General features: G+C 47.3%; 1 protein-coding gene across 3 annotated transcripts in view; it reads left to right on the forward strand.

Annotated features, from left to right (window-relative positions):
- Window positions 1–301: 301 nt before the first annotated feature.
- The window catches only part of GRIA1 (glutamate ionotropic receptor AMPA type subunit 1), a 131,313-nt gene continuing 111,327 nt past the window's right edge, over window positions 302–20,287 (forward strand). For 2 of the 3 annotated variants that reach the window (XM_026118600.2, XM_026118597.2), the window contains exons 1-2: window positions 302–580; window positions 2,718–2,855. In XM_026118600.2, coding sequence (XP_025974385.1) covers window positions 499–580; window positions 2,718–2,855 — 220 coding nt within the window. In that variant the 5' untranslated portion in view covers window positions 302–498. Of the gene's footprint in view, window positions 581–2,717; window positions 2,856–20,287 lie in introns of those variants that run through there. The other variant, XM_026118598.2, reaches the window with a different exon arrangement.

Genomic DNA, 20,287 nt, shown 5'->3' on the forward strand with positions numbered 1-20,287 from the left:
GCCCTTTCTCTAGAGGAGTTTGCCACCTACTGATTTGCAGGTTTTTTTCTAGCTCGTGCCAAGAGAAGTTGAGGGGCAAGGGGGCAGCCGGGAGTTTCGGGGTAGGTGCCAATTGCCCGAAGAGAACACAGCCAGGGGACCCCGGGGAGCAGCCGGAGCGAGGGGGATGAGGTACCCAGCTGTTGAGCGCTAATGAGAGGAAGGCAAATTAGCTCGAGGGAAGTGCACAGGGTGTGTGCGCGCGTGTGTGTGTGTGTGTGACGGGGGAGGGATGTGGATGAGGAGCGGGCTCTCTTTCTTTCTCGCAGTGCTCAGTTAATCCTGCTGTCAGTTGGTGTTAAGCAGCAGTCTCAGCGCTGGATTCCCCCAGAAAGAGACGCCCGATCCAGACGGCACAGCAGAAGGGAGGCGAGGGAGCCAGCTAAAGAGCGCAGAGCGGGGGAAAAATCAAATCTATGCTTGGAACTGGGCTTCTTTTTCGCCAATGCAAAAGGGAATATGCAGCACATTTTTGCCTTCTTCTGCACCAGTTTCCTAGGGGCGGTGTTAGGGGCCAATTTCCCCAACAATATCCAGATAGGTGAGTGCAGAGCTCGGGGCCATTGGGGAGTGACTCTCCTGGCCAGTGGTAGGGGTGGAGAGGGGGTGGTGGGGGAAAACTGACCTGTTCATTTGCTTGCAAAGGCAGAATGTGTGTGTGTGAGAGAGGGGGTGAACCGCACGGGCTGAATTTGTTCGTTGGTACGAGCTGGGGAGGCTGTTGCAATAGCAGAGATGTGTATCAATTTATTTTGGGGGGAGGGGAAGATCGGGAATAAATGCCTGCACACACACCAACACAGAGGGAGAAAAGTGCCTCTGAAATGGAGGAAGCACCAAAAAGAATCTGTTTCTTGCTGTGGGAAATGTCTGGGCTGCCATTGTGTGTTGCTGCATTTGCAAAAGCAGTGGTTGCATTGTACGTTTTTGTGAGGATGCTCTCATCTGTAGGTAACTGGGACGAGAGGTAACAAACAGGCGCTCTCTGTTGTTGTTGCTAAAGAATAAGGGCAGAGCTAGTGGAGGAAGATGTTGCATTGAAGTCTCTTCATTTCATGCTACTTGCTTCCCCTGCGTACCGGCAGTGCCTGTTTGATTCCTTTCTCCCCTTCTCCCATTCGGTAACTTCTCAGTGCTCCTCACCCCCGTTCCCCAGGCTTGTTATTACTCTCCCATTGATCTTTATTGATGATGATTTGTAACCAGGTCCCAAATTCCCTTCCCTTGCCTGCTGCTTTTCTTTCCCACCTCCCCTGTCTTTACAATGCCAATCAGTTGCTAATCCCCCAAGTTCAAACAACTCCTGCCTTAGTCCAGCTGCACAACTGGGGCTTTTATTGCCATTTATGCTGCATCCCTGTCTCCCTCCCGTCCTGCCTCCCCTTTACCCCAAATCTGTGCAACATCTCAGATTCTTTCCCTTTCAGCAAATATATGTAATAGCTTAACTTAGCTACCAGCTGCTTCTTCCTCTGACACCCATGATTAGGGATGGGGGGGAGGGAGGGCAGGCATGTCTGTGCACAAATAGCCCTTCCTGCACAAGGAGATGCCCTCTGTACTGGAGATGTGCAAAATGCCATTGCTTAGCAGGTCGCTGCACATTTGTTTCTCTCCCAAGCCATCTGCCCTGGAGGCTGGTATTGATACTATCTGCTCCTTTATTCTAATTCCACCTTGCTGCGGAGCGCTTTGTTTCCCTACCTGTAAAATGAAAATAACAGTGCTGCCTCTAAATGCACATAGATTACAAGACAATCCAAATCTAATCGCATCTTTCTGGAGGATACGAAGGGATCTGTCGCAAGGCAAGTTTCCTGCAGTGGCAGCAGCAGAAACTTTTCCTAGGACAGGCTTGCCCGTGCACTTCGTTCCAGGGTTTGTGGGGAGAGACGAGGCTCTGAGCCTGGGTCCAGCCTGGTCTGGGTTGTATCTGATTTATACTGCCTCACGGTTCTGGACTCATCTGTATTTCTGCTCAGCTTGATTCCTCTCAGGGCTGAGTTTTCAATTCATGCCCTCTATGAGTTTGACCACTGTCACCCGCTAAACAAATTTGGGGCTTTTCAGTGCAGCAAACTTGCAGCAGGTCTTCTGGCATGGGCAAGGCTGAGTGTGGCTCTGGCTCGCCGTGAGCCCTGGCCTCCGTCCCCCAGCACTGCCCTCGTGCGCCAGGCTCTGCCGGTCTTCCCCAGGAATCCCTCGCCCCAGGGAGTCCCTTCCCTCCTCCTGGAGCAAACCCCTCCTCCTGGTGAGCAAGGGGGGCAGGTTTTAATCTGGGCCTAATTACGAGTGGGAGGAGGAAGAAATACTCTAATTCCTCCTCTATAAAGGTAACTTTGGGAGCACTTCTGTTTTTCTTCCTTAAAGTTATGGGGGTGAGACTGAGCCAGATCCCACGGTTCAGCCTGACCCTGTTGCCCGCCAGGCCCAAGGAAGCATCAGGGCTGATGTATTTGTGATTCAGGTATTACATAACACATGGTCTGTAAAGGTTTTCTGCTCCTGGCCTGTTTGCGGTGGGCACGAAAACCCCTGAGGTCTTGTGTGCAGGAGAGTTTTAGGGTGTTGGGGCACTGCCTGAGCTGCAGCCTCTGCTCACCAGAGTATTTTGGACCAAAAGCCTTCTAATATCAGTATGTTCAAGACCTTTTTTTTTGTTCTGTTTTTCTCCCCAGGGGGGTTATTTCCTAATCAACAGTCCCAGGAACATGCGGCTTTTAGGTTTGCGTTGTCTCAGCTCACGGAACCCCCCAAGCTCCTTCCCCAGATTGACATTGTGAACATTAGCGACAGCTTTGAAATGACATACACCTGTAAGTAGTGGCATTTGCCGTGTTTTCTCTTACTCTGGTTTCTTTATTCCTGACTGGGGGTTTTTTTGTGTCTGAAATACGGGATATCTTGCTCCAAACACGTGGTTCTCCATCAAGGTCCATACAAAAAAAATCCGCATGGCCAAGAGATTTCTGAATCTTTTTGATTTGTGCTGAGATGTAGGGATGAGTGCTGCACTTATTCAGCACATCTTGCATTTTCTCTTTTGATGTTTCCAAAGTGCTATAAAACCCCCCAGTAATTCATTTCCTCTTAGTTCTCTAACCTCTGCCTGACTCATCATGTCAAGGTTTCTTTCCTGTGTTTCCTATAGCCATGATGTGCAACCTAGACACCCCTTTCCACCCACTGGAGGCACAGAAGTGTCTGTTTAGTGTGAACAGCTTCTTCTCCAGCCCCATTTTAGCCATCTGTCCTCTCGCTTAAGGAAGACCTAGCATAAAATAGCAGCTTGGTGCAGGTGGAGTCCAGATATAAAATAAGGGACATGCCCAGTAATGACAGAGAGGTAAGAGAGTTCTTGTTCAAAATAACAGTGAAAGAGTGAGAGCTCTTGTTTCAAATAACAGTGAAATAGCCTCCAAAAATCAGTATTTAAGATAGAACTGGCACAGCAGAGTCGTTCCTAGGGCTTAGTTGCACACTGCTGAAGCACAGCACAGTAGCTGTGCTGTTCTTGTTATGCAATAGAGTTGGGAGAAGAAGAAAATGGATTGCCAGGTGATGCCAAGATTAGCAACAAAAAAGGCCAGAAAGGAACCAGAGAAAAGCAAAACCCAAAACACAGCCCTGCGGTTGCAAGAGGGAATATTGCAGCATTTGCTTCTCTTGGCGTAAGCAGCGCAGGGCTGTGTAAGATGGGCTAGCACCGCCGGGATTTGATGCACAAAGAATTCCTCAGTTTGACCTAGTGTCAGACACAGTGCTTTCATTCTCTGTGTGCGCATGGCTGTGTGTGGGTATGAAGACCGGCAGTAGGAACAGGAGGGACTGAAGGAGCCCTTTCCCTTCTAAAGCTTGGTGGGTTGTTATTGGCTCGCGCCTGTAGTATCCTTTTGATTCACTGAAACATCCTCTCTGCAGTTTAGTCATGTGGAGAGTGGGATAGAGGTGGACACAAACTGTTCTCTCTGCTGAAGATTACACAGAAGAGAGAAATGCCTTCCTGCAAAAAGCATCCAGGAATGTGCAGGAGGAGAATTAATGAGGCTCTTTGAAGAAAAGGAAAGTTGCGTTTTTTTCCTGTTGGTTGTTTGCAAGTACAAGATTGCAGGAATTTCTTGGTCAGTGAGACGCAGAAGGAGAGGAAAAGTAATATTTTGGCCACACTTTCACTGGATTATCTAATGACATCTAAAGATTTTCTGTTTTCCTTAATATCCCTCTATTTGCCAACTACAAGGTTTCCATCAAGCAAGAGCAACTATTTCAGCCCAATCCAATGGCACTCCCTTGGCAGAAAAAATGGACAGATGTAAGAAAAAGACAGACCTTGTATCTATCAAGGGAAAGCATCACCCACCTTCGGCAGAGTTGCTGACTGTAGCTGGGGACAAGATATTTCAGTGCTGATAGCAGTAAGAAAGCACAAACTGCAAGAATATGTTGGTAGAATAAATTCTCTGTCTGTGCATAGTTTTCCCTCCCTCTGTACGCCTGCCACTAATGATTTTGTTTACAGCATTAGCAATGATAGCAAGACCAGGATGGTGGTTATGCTTAAGAAATCTGTCATTAGTATCATGGGGGCGGGGGTGGTCTCACAAAAGCTGAATGAAAGCAAGACAGCCTCCCAAAGGATGTTATATTTGAGCTCTATGTAGGGCACATTGTCCTAGATCAGACCAGCAAAGCACTCTGCACAGTCCAACTTCACTTGTCCTCTTTTCTTTTTTTTTTTTTTAATTAAAAACTTCCCAAGTTCTTCAAGACTATTGAAAGCAGCATTTGTTTTGTAAGCACAAAGGAAGGTGTTAATCTATGTACCCTAAGGGAAAAAAAAGCAGGCTATGGGAGACCTGGTTTTGATACTCTATAAAGCTGGGGTGAAACTTTTGTCGGGAATTATCTCCATCCTTATCTTCTAGCAAATTCCCTGCCCAGTTGCCAAGACTAGATATTAGCAGAAAGATCTGTTTATTTACAGAGAATAAAAGCCCTACCCACGCAGTGGTCCTTGTCTTCTGCGAAAAGACTGTCCATGCTACCAGTTACAAGTACCAATTTTTGTTCCCATGGAGATAGAGAACATAGCATTTCTCTGTAGCTGGAATTACCTGTATCCCTGATGGTTCAGCTATAAACCTGGTGCTGCACATCTCAGGGACTCAAGCAGGACATCTGAGTAAGACTACCAGATCACAGCCCCATGGCAAGTCCTCGTGCTAGGATCCAGCCTCGTATGCTAGACGCAGTCTTTATGGCAAGTGCCTGAAGCAGCATCGTTCAGAGTACAAAACGTATTAAGAGCCAGCAGTGACTGCAGAAGCAAAAAGCCTTGTTGGGTGGTTTGAGAGACAATGATGAAGTGCCAGGATGAACTGCAGCAAAATGACAGCACCCTGTCTAAGGGGACAGTATGCAAAATCTATCTCAGCATTAACTGTGACACTGTCTGCCTCTGACTGACATATATCTGCTTACCAGTAAGGATGAGCAAGTTTTGGTGTGACAGTGGATGAACTTACAGTATAAGATGTATTCATTTGTGCATAGGTGGCAGTGATAGGAAACCGTTAATGATGTGCTAGTAATAATTATGTATTGGTAACAATAATATCCATGAAGGTGGTAAACCCTGAAAAATATTAGGAGGCTGTGGTTGTTGCTGTGCTGTCACTGTGACAGCCCAACAATAATTTTCACATTTCTGATGCTTCCAGTCCTGGACTACTTATTATTGCACAGTGATTTGGAATACCTCCACGTGGTCAAAGTAGATCTAAGGTTCCTATGATCCTTGGGCATAACATGTCAGTAGATTATGATTTTAAGTAAACCTTTATGTAAACATTAAGAAAGCAAAAATAGGTAGTAAATACAACATGCAGTCACCTCATATTTCATGCCTGTGGTTAATGCTAATGTTGTTGCATCACTGAAATATGGGCACATTTCAATAACTGAAATATATTCCTGAATTCATTCCATCTCACAGAATATGTGGTGATGAACAGCTCTGTGCTTGCACCTGGGTGCATTGTGTGGCTCGCCAGCCTCTGCCACATGATGAAAATACACATTCTGCCACTTTGAATGTTGTTAGATAAAGGTTAGAAGACTTTATACTTTTGTGCTGCTCCTGCTAATACCAAGACAGTTTTTTCAGGAGAAAGTGAATTTATAGTCCTTCCTTCAACAGAAGTATATAGCAGTGCCAGGTGACTCTAAAGGGTAAAATAATGGTGTGATGTAGCAAAAAGATTTGTATAGTGATGCAGCAGAGGAAAAACCTTCTGGTCACCTTTGAAGACCTGTTCTCAAGTTTTGTCTTTGGCCCTGATTGGAAAAGAGGTTTGTGGCCTCAATGTAGTCCCCAGCAAACTCTGTCTTGACAGGTTTTGCTGTGAACGACTCTGCTCAGGCAGACCCAGCTCGGTAGGAGATGCTGCAGGTCAGAGCAGAGAGACAGGGAAGAGGGCTGCTCCATGCCAGCTGCAAGGACACAGGGAAGGCTGAAGCTTAGAAGGGAGCTGCAAATTCCTATCCCTGGGAGGTCCATGGTGGCCAAAAACACAGCGTCCCATTGGCAGCAGAGGGATGACTTGTCTATGAGAGGCTGCTTACGTGAGGCAGCCCGTGCCGGGCACACTTCTCACCTACCCCACCTCTCAGCCTCCATTTATGCGCGTGTAATTCACTGCTGTGTGTGAGGTGGGGGCCTCTCTCTGCAGCTCCTTGGGGGATACAAGTTGTTTCAGCACCAGCTTCTTGGCATTATTTAGATTGTGGTGCAGGAGCTCCTGCGCTCAGCCTCTGCCTAGCATCCCCAGGGAAGCCCAGGCGGGATGGCGGCTGCCACGCTCGCTGCCGCGGCAGCGAGCTGGATGGGGAAGGTGATGGTGCAGTGGCAAATCTGCTGCCCTGGGAGGGACCTGGGACACATGCCCCACAGAGCAGTGCTCACAGGAGGCGAGTTGCCACTTTGGTACATCCATCCCTTCAGACCCATGCCACTTTGCAGGGATAGCCAAACATTAAACATACCCCCTCTGCTCTGAGCCCTGAGCTTTGCTGGTGCAGCAGTTAGCCTTTGTGTGTGCTTCGGTGTTGGGCTGCTGCAAAGAGACGTTCAGGAGCTGGATCCCTGGGAACTCTGCAGGAGAGCAGCAGGATTTTGCAGCTGCATGAAAAATTGCAAAGAGGCTGAAAACCAAGATCTCTGTTCTTCAATGAATTAGGTATCCGTCTCTCTTCTTCTCTTCCTGCAGGCACTGTGGGGTTCTCTCTCTGAGTACGGTCTGGGGGCGCTGCTAGAATATCAATGGTTGAATCCATAGCGCGTATTAGAAAATAAACATGCAGGTTGTTGCCTCTTCATGTTTTAAGAAGGCCTCCCACCACTAATTAGGAAGGGATTTGTAGTGATCACTCACTCGGTGCTTATGTTCTTATCAGTAACAGCAAGTTTAGATTCAGATCAGCTATAAAATGAAATATTTCTTTTTTCATCTTATTCTTGGATGCATACATATATAGATACATTATTTCTGGAGATTGCTTTTATCTCTTAAATTACATCTCAGAGACAGGAAGGAATAGGCAAATATTTGAATGTTCTCAAACGAGGATCTAAATTTGGCTTAATTAAACAATTATTGCACATTGAATTAGAAGAAGCTTCTTTGTTGATAAACATACAGTGGTCGCCATTTCTTGGAAAGGTGTTGCTGTAATTATTCCAGCAGCAATCAATTAAAATTCAATTTTTATAATTAAACTTCCGCAATCCAAATAAGCCCAGTACTTGTTGTGATGTTGGTTTGTTTATTTTTATTTTTGCAATGTCAGAATCTCAGGTAAATGTTTTGGGATTTTTTTCTGTAGGTCCTAGAATGCTAGCTATGACTGTTTAATGTGAGTTAAGCCAGCAGAATCATGGATTTAATAATCAGATGCAGTCTGATAATCACAATATAGGTACCACACAGAAACATATCTCTCTAGATTTTGTCATGGGCAAAGATCTGATGCAGGCAGATGAATCACAGAGCATCAATTCACATTAAATCAATTGGGGTTGAGGATGCTCAGTTTCTGGCAGGGATGGACTGTGGCTTTCTATTAATCAAATGTTTGTTTAGTGAGATGCTACCAGCTTACTGTAAACTCCCCTCTTAAAGAGGGTGCTGATGGGCCTCTCGGCAGCAGGGTGAAATTCAGTGTTGAGGGTCTGCCAAGCCAAAGTGCGCGGGGGCTCGGGGTGGTATCTGCCTCCTGGGGGCAGAGCTGGGGTGGGCGCCGGGTGCTTGGCACTCTCCGCCATCAGCGGGGACGGGGCGAGCTCGTCCCATGTGCTTCCCCCAGGAAGGAAAAGCCTGTAAAACAGAAGTGCCAAGCAGTTTGCTCCGTGACAGCTGCCAGGACAGGGCTGGCTTTCTGTCTGGCGATATGGATCTGGGCACAAAGAGGCCTGGGTGAACATTGGCCAATATCATCTGCAGGGATACTAACGATGCTCAGCTGTCATTTGGCTAAGGCAGCCCGGCGGGGAGGCTGGTGCATCGTGTCCAACATCCAGCAATAGGTTTCCACCAGTCCTGTGCGTCCATTCCTCTCCAAAGAGGCTGCGGGTACTCATTCTCTGCGAGGCAGTGTTTTTATTTATTTATTTTTCATCCTGGGCAGTGGGGAGCAGTGCCCGGGGAAAAAAGCTGATATGACATTTGGACGAATAGGGGGAATTTTTCATCTGCAAATCTGCTCATCTGGAAAGGATCCCAAATATTCATTGATGACAAACAGAAAAGAGAGTGAAGAAGTAAAATTTGGGTCTGCAGTGTACAGAGAAGAGATTTTAGAAATGGCCACCAAAGCCAGACCTGCCCATTGTGTGACAGTCGCAGTTTCTACTCACAGCTTATCCTTTCTTCTCTAAAAAATAAGGCTTTTCCATATAGGGACCCTACTAAGCAGCATACCCATGGATTATATTTTTGGCATATTAGCAAGGTGAGAGTGAAATCTTTGTATGACTATAAGGAAGGCAGCATGGGAAGAACACAGTTCCCTTCCAAAACTCTAGTGGGAATCTTAGTTATATACATTAACATTGTCCATAATAGGGTTGAGGCCCTGAAGGCAACAGCTCTCTGCCAATGGAAGTGGAAACCACTCTGGCTGGCTTCAGTAAAACATGTGATTCTGTGCAAAACCAGAATAAATATATTCCTTAAACAGGTGACAAGTCAGAGAGACTCTTTAGTATGTTGCAGATCCAAAATTCTCCAGGGTGTAGTATTAACACAAGTCTGAAGACAAAGATGTATTTATTTCAACTGCTTTTTGTAGAGAGAGATGAGTTTTACAAGGACTTCTGATAAAGTCAGGTATGAGACAACATGCAGGAGAAAGGCCGAATTCAGCCGTTAGCAATCCACCACCAGCTCAGAAAAAGACATTTCAAAATAACAGAGGATGATTATAATAATAACAGCATGCCATACAGCATAAACTGTTCCCTGCTCACCTGCTGAACTGATCGCTCATTAGCTCACACAGTAACGAGTCTCTAGTTGATTTCCTCTTACTGCCCTTTAACAGCCATACCCACTCGTTCCCTCCGGGGCATTCTTAAAAAAAAAACAAAAAACAAAAAACCCACAGAACAACAAAACCAGCAATGTTGATTCTTTTTGTCAGTGTTTCTCATTTATTTTCTCCATTCTCCCAAAACTGCACCCTTGTCAGCCCTCATCCAAGGCTGCAGTCGAAGAGGAGGCATGTGTATGCCTCACAGGACTGATTGATCTCTTAAGGAAGTAACAGCAAGAGGCAATGAAAAAGTGAGTAACAGCTACAAATTGCCGTATCTTGGCTTCTTCAAGAGGGTCTCTTTATTCTTTATTTGTTTTCGACACAGTGGAGGAGTGCGAAAGAAAACAACTGATGTCTTAGAGTGAGATTAACATACAACCGATGGCAGGATTCTTGTGCGGATATACATATGTATCTGTATCTCCCTATATACTGTAAGAGTCTTGGCTTTGATTTAATATGCGAGTCCCTGTAACTGTGCTAATAGAGATGAAGTGGGTGGGAGATGAAAGGTTGAGGGCCAGAAGGTCCGAGGATAGCTATGGGAACCACTGCAGGTAATCTGGATGCCGGGAGGAAGGATATCGCATGATGGGGGCTATTCCTCGCCTCCCCACCCTGCCAAACACTTCACTTTGGTCTTTGCTAGTGGTAAGCTTCAGCAAGCAAAAGACACCAGTGCTACACTGATTCAGACGTGGTTTTTCTCCTGCTGGTCTACCAAGATCCCCAGAGTGCTTGAGCCTGTTAGTTTCCTTCCGTGCAGCACCGACGCACCCTGTCCAGCGTTAACTGCAAGGAGGAGGACTGTATTGCTATTCTGGCAGGTGAGCAGCAGAAAAAATACCAGCAGGCATGGGAGCACTTGGAGAGAGCGTGGGCGAGCAGAGTTCAGCAGAGAGCAAGCAGGGACGGAGCCTGGGGAAATTCTGCGGTCAGGAGCAGAGCGCAGAGACGTGGTAAGGAAAGGAGGAAAGGCAGCAACTTTGGAGAGGCTGTGGAGGTGCTGTAGCTAGAGTTTTTCCTTATCTCTCTTTTCAGTCCTTACCCAAAGCCTGGTGAATTTTTGCTTTCTGAGGACTCCGCATCCGACTGCCCAAATATGTACTCAAAGCATGTGAACATAGATCCCTGCAGGGTTCTGGTGTAGTGAACTGAGAGAGGACGAAACCAAGTGAAGGGGATGGCAAGAGTCTGCTGGAGTCTCCTGTCCAGCTAGAGCCGTAGCTCAGCATACACTCCTGGCTTCCCCCTTCCGTGAGCATCAGCACTCAGGGCAGGGAATCCCCTGTGCTGGGTGATTATTAGCAACTGCCAGCGCATTTAACATGGCCTGTAGCCCTCTTTCTGCTGCGATGGTCCTGACGCACCACTCTGCTTTCCCTTCATTCAGCCCCATGTGCTGCAGAAGCCTCACATGCTTACAGCATGATGAGCACACGTCACGCCACGCCACGCCATGTGTGTGCTGGCCCGGAGATGGGACATGCGGGCACATGGAGCGGGGCAGCACAGGGCGAGGGCAGGCTGTAGCTAATGGGTACGTGACAGCACATAGGTGAGAAGCTGGATGATTTGGCCGGGGAAACGGGCTGGGTGCATTTACTGTAATACCTTTCCAATAGCCAGGGAGTCCAGGCATGGCCTTTCCAAGCCAGGAACAAAGCCCCGCTCCTCTGCATTGTACCAGGATCGGAGCATGTCCCAGGTTATGTGCTGTAGTTGCTCGAGAGCTCTGCATGGGGAAGGGTCTGTCTCTCTGTATTGCTAATGATGGAGGGGTATTTGTTGTACAGCCCTTTCTCTCTAGCGCGATTCGCTCGCGTGCAGCTCTCCTGTGTTATTACTTGCCCTTTTATGCTGGCTGTTTCTTGGTGCAGTCACCTTCCCTTCCTGCCCTCTCTCCCGTCCCTGCTCGTGAGCAGGCCTCACTGTCCTGCACTTAGGAGGAGGCATGAGCTCCTTTTGTCACATAGCACCAGCACACTGGCACTGTCCCCAGGCCCAAACCCTGCAGGAACAGAGCGGCAAAGCTGGGAGAGGGTGAGACCTCAAACGTTGAGTGAGACAGCAGATGCTGAGATACAGACTGTGGTGGGATCAGGTCAGCTTGAAAGCAGGCTCCTGCTGGAGCATCTGTGGCAAGGGAGGCTTGTGGTGACCGACCGATCAGTGTCTAGCAGGGTCCTAGACCAGCAAGGGAAGTCGGAGCGCAGCTGGGACGCCAGTGCTGTGTCATGGCACTACAAAGACCAAAGCAACTCGCCAAGCTGCAGCTGAGAAAGAGGCCTGGCCTGCAGGTTGTTCAGGAGAAATGTCTTTGTGCAGAAGGTGATTAATGTCTTTAATGAACTACCAAAGGAAGTAATAGAAAGCTAAACCACATATGGCTGTTGCGGGGGAAGGGGCTGAGGGGACGTTGCTATTGCAGGCAAGGAGCGTGGAAGCGAGCTGAGGAGCCGCCGAGCAGTGAGGCTGTTTCCAGTTCACTGTTGCAGAAGAACAGGCGAGCGCAGCAGCTGTCCCCCCTCCATCCCAAGCAAAGTGCCTTTTGCAGATTTAACTGGAATTAATTTAGTCTTCCAGCCTGTCCTGGTTCTGGGGTCTTTTCTGTTCAGCTAGTTACGCCTGGGCCAAGCAATACCCCTGTTTACAGGTTCCGGGTCAGGGAATGGTATACTGGGAGTCACTGTGCTTGTTTCTTATGGTGTCAGCTAAAGGAGAGGGTGTGGGGAGATCTGTGTCTTGCTGGGGGCTGGGATGTGGATTAGCCTAGGCTGACAGATGTTAAGAGTTGTCTTGCAGGTTCCCAAGCAAACGAAATGTGTGGATGAACTTGGGCAAATTTCTAATGTTGAGTCATCCATGTCATAATAACATCCTCCACCTTAGCAGCCTTGTGTGCCAGACTCAGCAGAGACCTCGGAGGGAGCAGATACCAGCACCTCTCCTGAACTCACAGGACCTCACATAGTCCCCAGGCTTGCAGTGAGGAAGCCTGTTTGCAGTTACCCACAGACTGGCAAACTAGCTCTTAATTTGGATGTTCCCAGAAATGCCCATGTTCATGTGCCATCTCTTAATTAGTATGAAGTCCTGATTTTGATGTTTTGAATATAATTCAGAAATAAGAGCTATCCAGCTCTATAATTAAATTAACTCTATTATTATATTTTCTTTCTTACTATAACCTCTATTATAGGCCCTCTATGATGAAGCCCAGTTTGTGCTTTGGTACTGCTGGTCATTAGAGGAAACGACACATCTAGACTTGCAGGCAAATTAATTAGGAGAACAGTGAGTTCACTGTGCAGGCCCTGGGCAGGAGGTGTGATGGCACCTGCATTTCCGCCCCTACGCCAAGAAAAAGTCTTCCACACTCCAGGGCAGCCTCAAGCCTGAGATACATCCACTTATGACAGTGAAGACCAAGCCATAGATATGCAGATAAATGGACACACAAAGGAGTTGTGGGCAGACTATAGGGGCAAGAAGCCAGAGCTAATGTCTGGGTTCCCCAGCTCAAGGGTCATCCCATGAGACAGACAGATTTCCTTAAACGTCCAGTGTGCATGGGAGAGAAGGGGGCCTTAGCTTCTGCCTGCAGCCTTTAGAGGCAACTTAAGAGAGCTTTGTCCACTTAGGTGTAGCCCTTCCTTGAAAACCCCACATCATCTTTGTTCTGGAGTAATCAGCAGTAGTTTGGGTACAGGCCTGCTGTATCCATCCTACCCCATGGACACCTTCACCTTCTTTGAGCTCGCTAGTGCTGGCTGCATCTGGGCTGTGCAACATGAGAGGGACCGAAGCATTTCCAGCACATGCAGAGGCAGAAGAGCTGTCAAAGAGAAAGCTCTTGTTCAAGCATAATCACAGTGTTAGCGAGGCTTGAGTCATGCTGAAGTGGGAAAACTGTCACACAACATCTCAGATAGCAATTGCCAGTTAAGAGACCATTACCAAATTTCTCTTCTTTGCTTGGGAAACTTTGGCCCATCAGGCCCTCTTGTTCTGAAATAAAGTCCTTATTTGTGGTCTCTGTACAGCTAGGTTTTCCTTCCTCTCCAAAGTCCCAAGTAACCTAACTGCTTGCTTATAAGGTCAGTTCTGATTTGCCAGATTTCTCTGGACTCCAAAGTGTGTGCAGCAGTACTGCATCCTTCCACTAATGGCTCAATGCTGTACTGAAGGTAATATCTTAGCATTTACCAGATGTTTTCCTGCTCTCCCTGCTAGCAGCCTGTACAGGCCTTGATAAAAGCAGGCATCACACAACAGGCAGTTTGCAGTTGTGCTATTCTAATGCTTCTGCTAAGGAATGAAGAAAATATATGTCCATGGCGTACAAAACTGCTCTTTTCAGGATCACCTTCTCTATTGCAGCACAGTATTGGAGTGGTTCCTCATGGGCAGGAACCTGCCATCAGTCTGAGATGTGCTCTCATCCTCTTGGCCTCTTGTGTTTTTCACTTTTCACAGGCTCACTGCTGGCAGTAGTGTTTGCAGTGCTATAATAAAGATGCCCAGGTTTGCTTTTGCTATCTTTACTTTACACAGATCTCTTTCTCCCCCTTTCTGTCATTATGCTACTAGCTGCCACTCTCTTTCCCTAGGAGTAGGCTCAGGGGGATCCTGGAAACAGTATCATGAGGGGAGGAATGCCTTCAGATGCTAACTGTAGCATTTTCAAAATAGCACCCAGGGATTTACTGAGCAATCCTCGCCAGCTCCAATGGGAAGAGCACAGCTAAGCCCCATGTAGCACTTGGACTAGGTAGGAACAAACAATCTCATGAGCTTTTTAAAAAAATGCTGTTTGGCCAGAAAAAAAATGTCATTTCTAAAGTAACATCTTTTAGTAACCATCTGAGCCAAATCAGACCTGGAGCAAAACACACTTGAAAATCTCAGGGATACTCTGAATCCTGTTCTGCTCAGGTCCTGAATTCTGACTCATTTCACAGCAATCTCAGAGGAGTTTGACAGCAATCTGCGTTCAGGTTTCCTGCTTCAAGCCTACCTCCAGAAGGAAGGTAAAAGTGTGATTTCAAGCTAGCAACATGAGCAGGGCAACATTAAAAGCAAAAAGAAACAAATTCCCCTTTGCTGCTAGGGCTATGTGCTTGAAAACTAGAGCAGCGTAGTGGTGGCTTGGGGGTGGAGGGAATTAGGGTCAAAATGACTGAAGTATAGCATCGTACGCTAGCAGGGCTATAGAAGCTCATGTAGAAGGTGTATTTGTTTCAGGGCTGCCTGCATTAATCAAGCTGTGTGTGGGCTGCAGCTGGAGGAGTAAAGTGCATTGCTGTAGAAGAAAGGGGCACTCGTGCTTTAGGATTGTTCATGTCAAGAACTGCAAAAGGTGCTGCAGGCTCCATGCAAAAGGTGTAGTATGTAGGGGTGAGACTTACAGTGTTTTTCCTAGCTATTCTTACTTGCAGCCAATGCAGTGCATCTTTCACTTTCAACAGCAGCAAATTTATGTTAAAAAATGCTCCATCAAAAGGAAATTACACTTGACAGTCTCTTTTTAACCGCTGGAGAGTGGCAAGCAGACAGGAGCAGGAGGCGGGCTGCTCATTCCTTCCTGTACGCATGTTTTCTTTGGTTTTGGCATTGTGAAAATGGGAAGCAGCTGTGACCCCTTTGGATCACAAATGGATCTGGGAGTCTGCTACCTCTGCTAACAACTCATTTATTATCAGGGAACAGACAGTTTCCTCTGAGTCAGTGCAATCTATTATTTCTTAAAGATGCTGTGTTGAGATTGAAAGAATTTGTTTTTAGAGTTGGCACCAGGAGGCCAGTGGTGAGTCCGTATTTGGAAGGAAATCTCCTTCCTCACTGGGTTTTGCTCAGGTTCAGCTGGAGCGGTCTGTGGGTACCATCTCCCACCACAGGGAGAGCGTGTGCAGCAGATGCGCTCTTTCCTCTGCAAAGTTCAAGAGTATGCCTGCTCTGAAAAATTTCTTAAGAGGAATGAGGGCTCTTTCCTTTGCTCTGTGCCCAAAATACTGATGGGGAGGGTTAGGAGGATATCCCAGCCCCCATGCATGAAACCCACATATGCAGCTCCAGGAGGGTTAAGTCTGCCACACGCGGTATCACACCCACCATCGGCACCCGCTGCTGCCTGGCCTCGGTTTCCTGCTGTTTCAGCACAGTGCCGCTTCCTCTGCCTGCCACGTGCCTGATCGCTCGCCCCCCCAAAGTGTGGCGGGAAGGGGGCTGTGGCCCCAAAGGAGCCTCTGCTCCTGCAGACCTCCAGTCAAGGGTGCTTCCCTGTCGTTTTGGCTGAGGTGCCAGACAAGGGTTCTGCGCACCAGGCGAGAGTCCCACGCTTGCCCTGGGGTCTCGAGGAAGGCAGGCATTGAGTGGTCTCATGTGGGTGCCCCAGCCCCAGCCCTGTCTGTCAGAAGCATTTGCTGTTAGAGAGCAGTGAGGTGGTGAAAGCCCATGCTAATTATGCTCCTTGCAGCAGCTATGAGTTCATGCCAGTGTTTTTGGCTGCTGTTATCTCCTGACTACTTAAAATCCAGGGGTCCCAACGTGCTTCAAGGGAATTTTCTGTCAGAGTCAGCAGGAGAGAGGGTAAAATGTGCTGGTGTGTGCGGCAGCCTTGAACTGGAGATGGGGAGCACCCAGATGATGGGGGCACAGTGACCCTCTGCAGCTATTTTTGTCAGAGTTTTCATGTTTAGTTGGCTAATGTGGTTTAACTTTTCTTCCTGTAATTTGTACTCAAGAATTATCCCAAGAGAAGTCAGCATTTGGCTTAATTTTGGTTTGGTTTTTAAACATCTGTTTGATGTAAAGGGAAATCAGGGCTACATATACTTAATTTTGCACTATCAGTTTTCTGGATAGCAGATCAAGCTCTTTCTGAAGAAGGGTCACTTGATTCAAAGATTTGCTGGGACTCCAGCAGATTTTATAGTCTGTCATCCCGTCACTGCTTTCTTTACCTTTCCTGCAGATTTTGCCCAGCAACGCTCTGCTGCACCCTGAATTTTGCTTATTCTTCCCTTCCCCCGCAGTAGTATTTTCCTTAGGGCTGTTCTGCTCTTCTTTATGCCTGTAACTGTCATGACCCCAGTGCTTAGGATGTCATGACATGGTGCTGTCATGGTTTCTGTTGTTATCTGTTGCATCTTCCTGTTGTCATAAGTTTCGTAAGCTCTAACAACAAATTATACGTATGCACAGCATCAAGCACAGTTGGGATTCTGATTATTAGCTTAGGCTTGTAAGTACCAAAAATCAGATCTTTAAAGGCGTTTAAAATATATCCTGATTTGTCCAGGAACGTGTCTTCCAATTACTGCAGGATCATCAAGATCTACGTGTGACATAGTTATCTAAGTGTCTTTGTGTATCTGGTTCTAGAGTAGCGCAAACAGGATTGGTGAATTTTATTTTATCCAAACGATTTTTTCATGAAAGAACAAACCCAAAGTAGAATTCTGGCTAAGTGATTTTTTTTTTCATTGAAAGTGTGTGTTTCTACTCTTCCTTGTTCTGTGGTGATGCTATGATCCACTGCAGTGCAGGCTCTGACAGCAGCAGCTAAACACCAATGCACAGTAGAGCAATTCAGCGGGTTTCTCCTAAGGTCCACTGTCCTTCCTCCGGAGCACAGGTGAGCTGGGGCTGCTCACTCCATCTCTGCCTATTTCCGGCTCTGTGACACTTATGAGGCCAAGGGGAGAAGACAGTGCTGGAAAGGGAGAGGATGGTGCTGGGTGCTCCCAGCCTGGCCATACGTGGGTGGGAGGATGCAGAGCTTGTGCTGCTGCACTCCACTCCCCCCATCTGGGCTGGTTTGACAGACTGCTTGGGATCTCCCTGGTGGGAGCTGAGCCCCCTCCCCAGATCCCCATCTCTCTCAGAGAGAGATCTTACTTTGGTATCTTGCAGCTGGCCCAGTGTCTTGGTCTCGCACCTTGTGTTCTGCTTTGCCAGAGGAATTTCCTGCCGAGATCAAATGACTGAGGAGCTCTAACAGCTTCTTTGTGGCATTTCTTCTCTCAAAGAAATGACAGAGAAGAAAGTGTGCAAAAGGATGCGCTACGACATCCATGGTTTAAAAGAAAAAAAAAGTGTATTGAAAATAGTGTCTTGAGAAGAAAAAAAAGAAAGAGAATTGAGTTTTAGGCAAGTTGTAGAATCAGAGAATCAGTGACAGATGACAAATGGGAGCTGCAGGGTTGCGGCAAGTGCATTAGAGCCAGCCTCTAACTTGTGTTTTAAATGAACATTTGTTGCAGTTTGGCCCCATCCATAGAAAGCAGCTAAAGCTCTCAATGAAATGTCTCCTCTGATCCTGTGTCCAAACCGTCTAACCATATGGCTGTTCAATTAGAGAAAGCATGAAAACAGACAAAATCTGAGGGCCTGAAGGAGCACTACCTGATGCGGTTGGGCTGTTTAGTGTTTTCTGCAAGCAGTGAAAGATTGTTCACTTCTCAGACAAGTCCTAAAATTAATGTTGACTTTGATTTCAAGCGTCAAATGACCTATCTGAGCTTTTCAGACCTAGGCTGGAGATTGTGAATGAAGGGTGGCTTCAGGAGCAAGTTACATTTTAAGGTTTTTTTTAAACTGTCTCATCCTGGTGGCTATTTTTTGCTCTTTTTTTCAGTGAGACTGCACAAGGGGGAGTGGGAAGGGCTAGCACCAATGAGATATCACTGAAGCCGCACTGAGATGCGCACTGGGAGTATCTGGAGCTCCACTTCCAATTCAGCAGCACCTATTTAGCTGAAAGGATCAGGGTGCTCAGAAGGAGGCATGTGCTCTTGGCAGCTGCCGGGGTGGTAAATAAGCAGAGAGACATGAGTGAACACTTACCTGTAGGGCAGTGCACGACTTTGTATTTCTGGCCAACCCCGTATTGGCCTGTGTTTGAGCCAGTGTTTGCATTCCTTGCCCTTTCTGATCAGTTCAGCGCTGTTCAGGAGAGTTCGCAGATCCTCAGCAAGTGGGGACGACTGTCTGGCTGGTACTCTCTGTGTCTGCTGGCAGATGAGCAGCAGGGGATGACGTCTGGGAAGTGATGGGGGAACTACTCCATTTCTAGTGGGAGTGCCAGGCAGCATATGGATAAAGGCCATGTAGGTACTTGAGTGGGAGAACAGAGACTACCTCTGCATGCAGGATATTCAGGAACAGTTTCTCCCAAACAGACTTTGCCATGGAGCAGGTCTACAAAGCGCAAGTGCCAAGGGGCCATTTTGAGTGGCCACAGTCCATATTATTTGCCATCTGTTCTCACAGCACTGTTATGAGAGCAGGAAAATGTCCCTTACATTGGCAGTGTAGACTCATTCATCTCCGCTCCCGAAGTGACAAGAGCATGATTCACCTGCTCATCTCAATCTTCATCTTCCTCCCAAAACGTGGTGCCGGGGTTCAGCCCATATGGCTGGCCAGCTTGGCTGACACACTTCACGCCACGCTGCCTTGCCAGAGAGTGGGACAAGCATAAGGCTGGGGCTGAACACTGACATGACTAAGCCACTTCGGAAGAGGAGGGACTGAACCAGTTCCCCTTCTCCCCCGCGGCCTGCAGGAAAGCATTTAATCTCTCAAAGGGAAGGAATTCACAGAGATGCATTTAAAATACAAACCCTTGAATGAAGGAGGCTGGCTTCTCTTGATTTTACTTTTGTGTAGCAACAGGCAGCCTGGTGTCAGCTTTTTCATTTAGCTCTGTCAATGCACCCTTAATTTTCCATTGTGGTCTTCAAGTCCTGAAGAAAGGTTATCAGTAACTCTCAGTCGAGCGAAGATTTTATTCTGTAGACAAACTACCACAGGAAAAAAGGTTAGAAGGCCACGGACCTCCTGCTTGTTTGCACACAAAATTATAGTTAGGTCTTCAATAGACAGAAAGATAGTGCTTAAGTGACTTGCTCCCTTCACATGTCCTGCAAGCCTCCTCTCCACTCTACATAAGGAAGGCATATAGACACTCAGCATAAAAATGGAAATCTCACTGGAGAAAATGAGAAATCAATATCCAGTGCCGCTCCTGCTTCCACATGTTCACCCAGATTGTATTGCAGCTTCAAAGATGAGAACTAAGAAAATGATCAGGGTGGGGGTGAGGAGGCAGGGGAGCAGAGGCCTCGGCAGAGCATGGTCTTACTCCAGGCAATGGCAAACTCTAAGTTCACCTCCGTGCTAAGGGCAGAAGTGTTTTTTTTCCTATTATTAGGACCCATGGAAGAGGAGGAAATAGCTCTCATCTAAACAAGAGCTTTACCCCTCTGCTCCCATGCTCAACCATTGTGAGAAAGGAGCACTCACACGCACAGAGGTTAGTGGGGAATGGGAAGAAGCTAAATCTCTGTCTGCTTATATCTTTTGCAAGTAAAAGGGATGTTCAGGAGAGGCAGTCCACTTCCTGAGCTGGGTAGTTTTCACAAGTTTATTTAAGGTTCTGTCCCATGAACCTCCAATCCTGCAGCCTCTTCAAAGGATGGAAGCAAAGCAATTCTCTGCCCATGATCACCCAAGATGTTTAAATAGGTGCTGCTGGAAGCCCCAGCAGACCTTTGAGGAGTCTGTCTAGTCCATGGGCAGATCCTGTACCATTCACAGCCTAGACAGAGCTAAGGAGTTGTGGCTAAAGGAGATCTCTTCATACCCC

The sequence above is a fragment of the Dromaius novaehollandiae genome, chromosome 15, assembly GCF_036370855.1.
Source record: "Dromaius novaehollandiae isolate bDroNov1 chromosome 15, bDroNov1.hap1, whole genome shotgun sequence".
In the NCBI taxonomy this organism is placed as follows: domain Eukaryota; kingdom Metazoa; phylum Chordata; class Aves; order Casuariiformes; family Dromaiidae; genus Dromaius; species Dromaius novaehollandiae.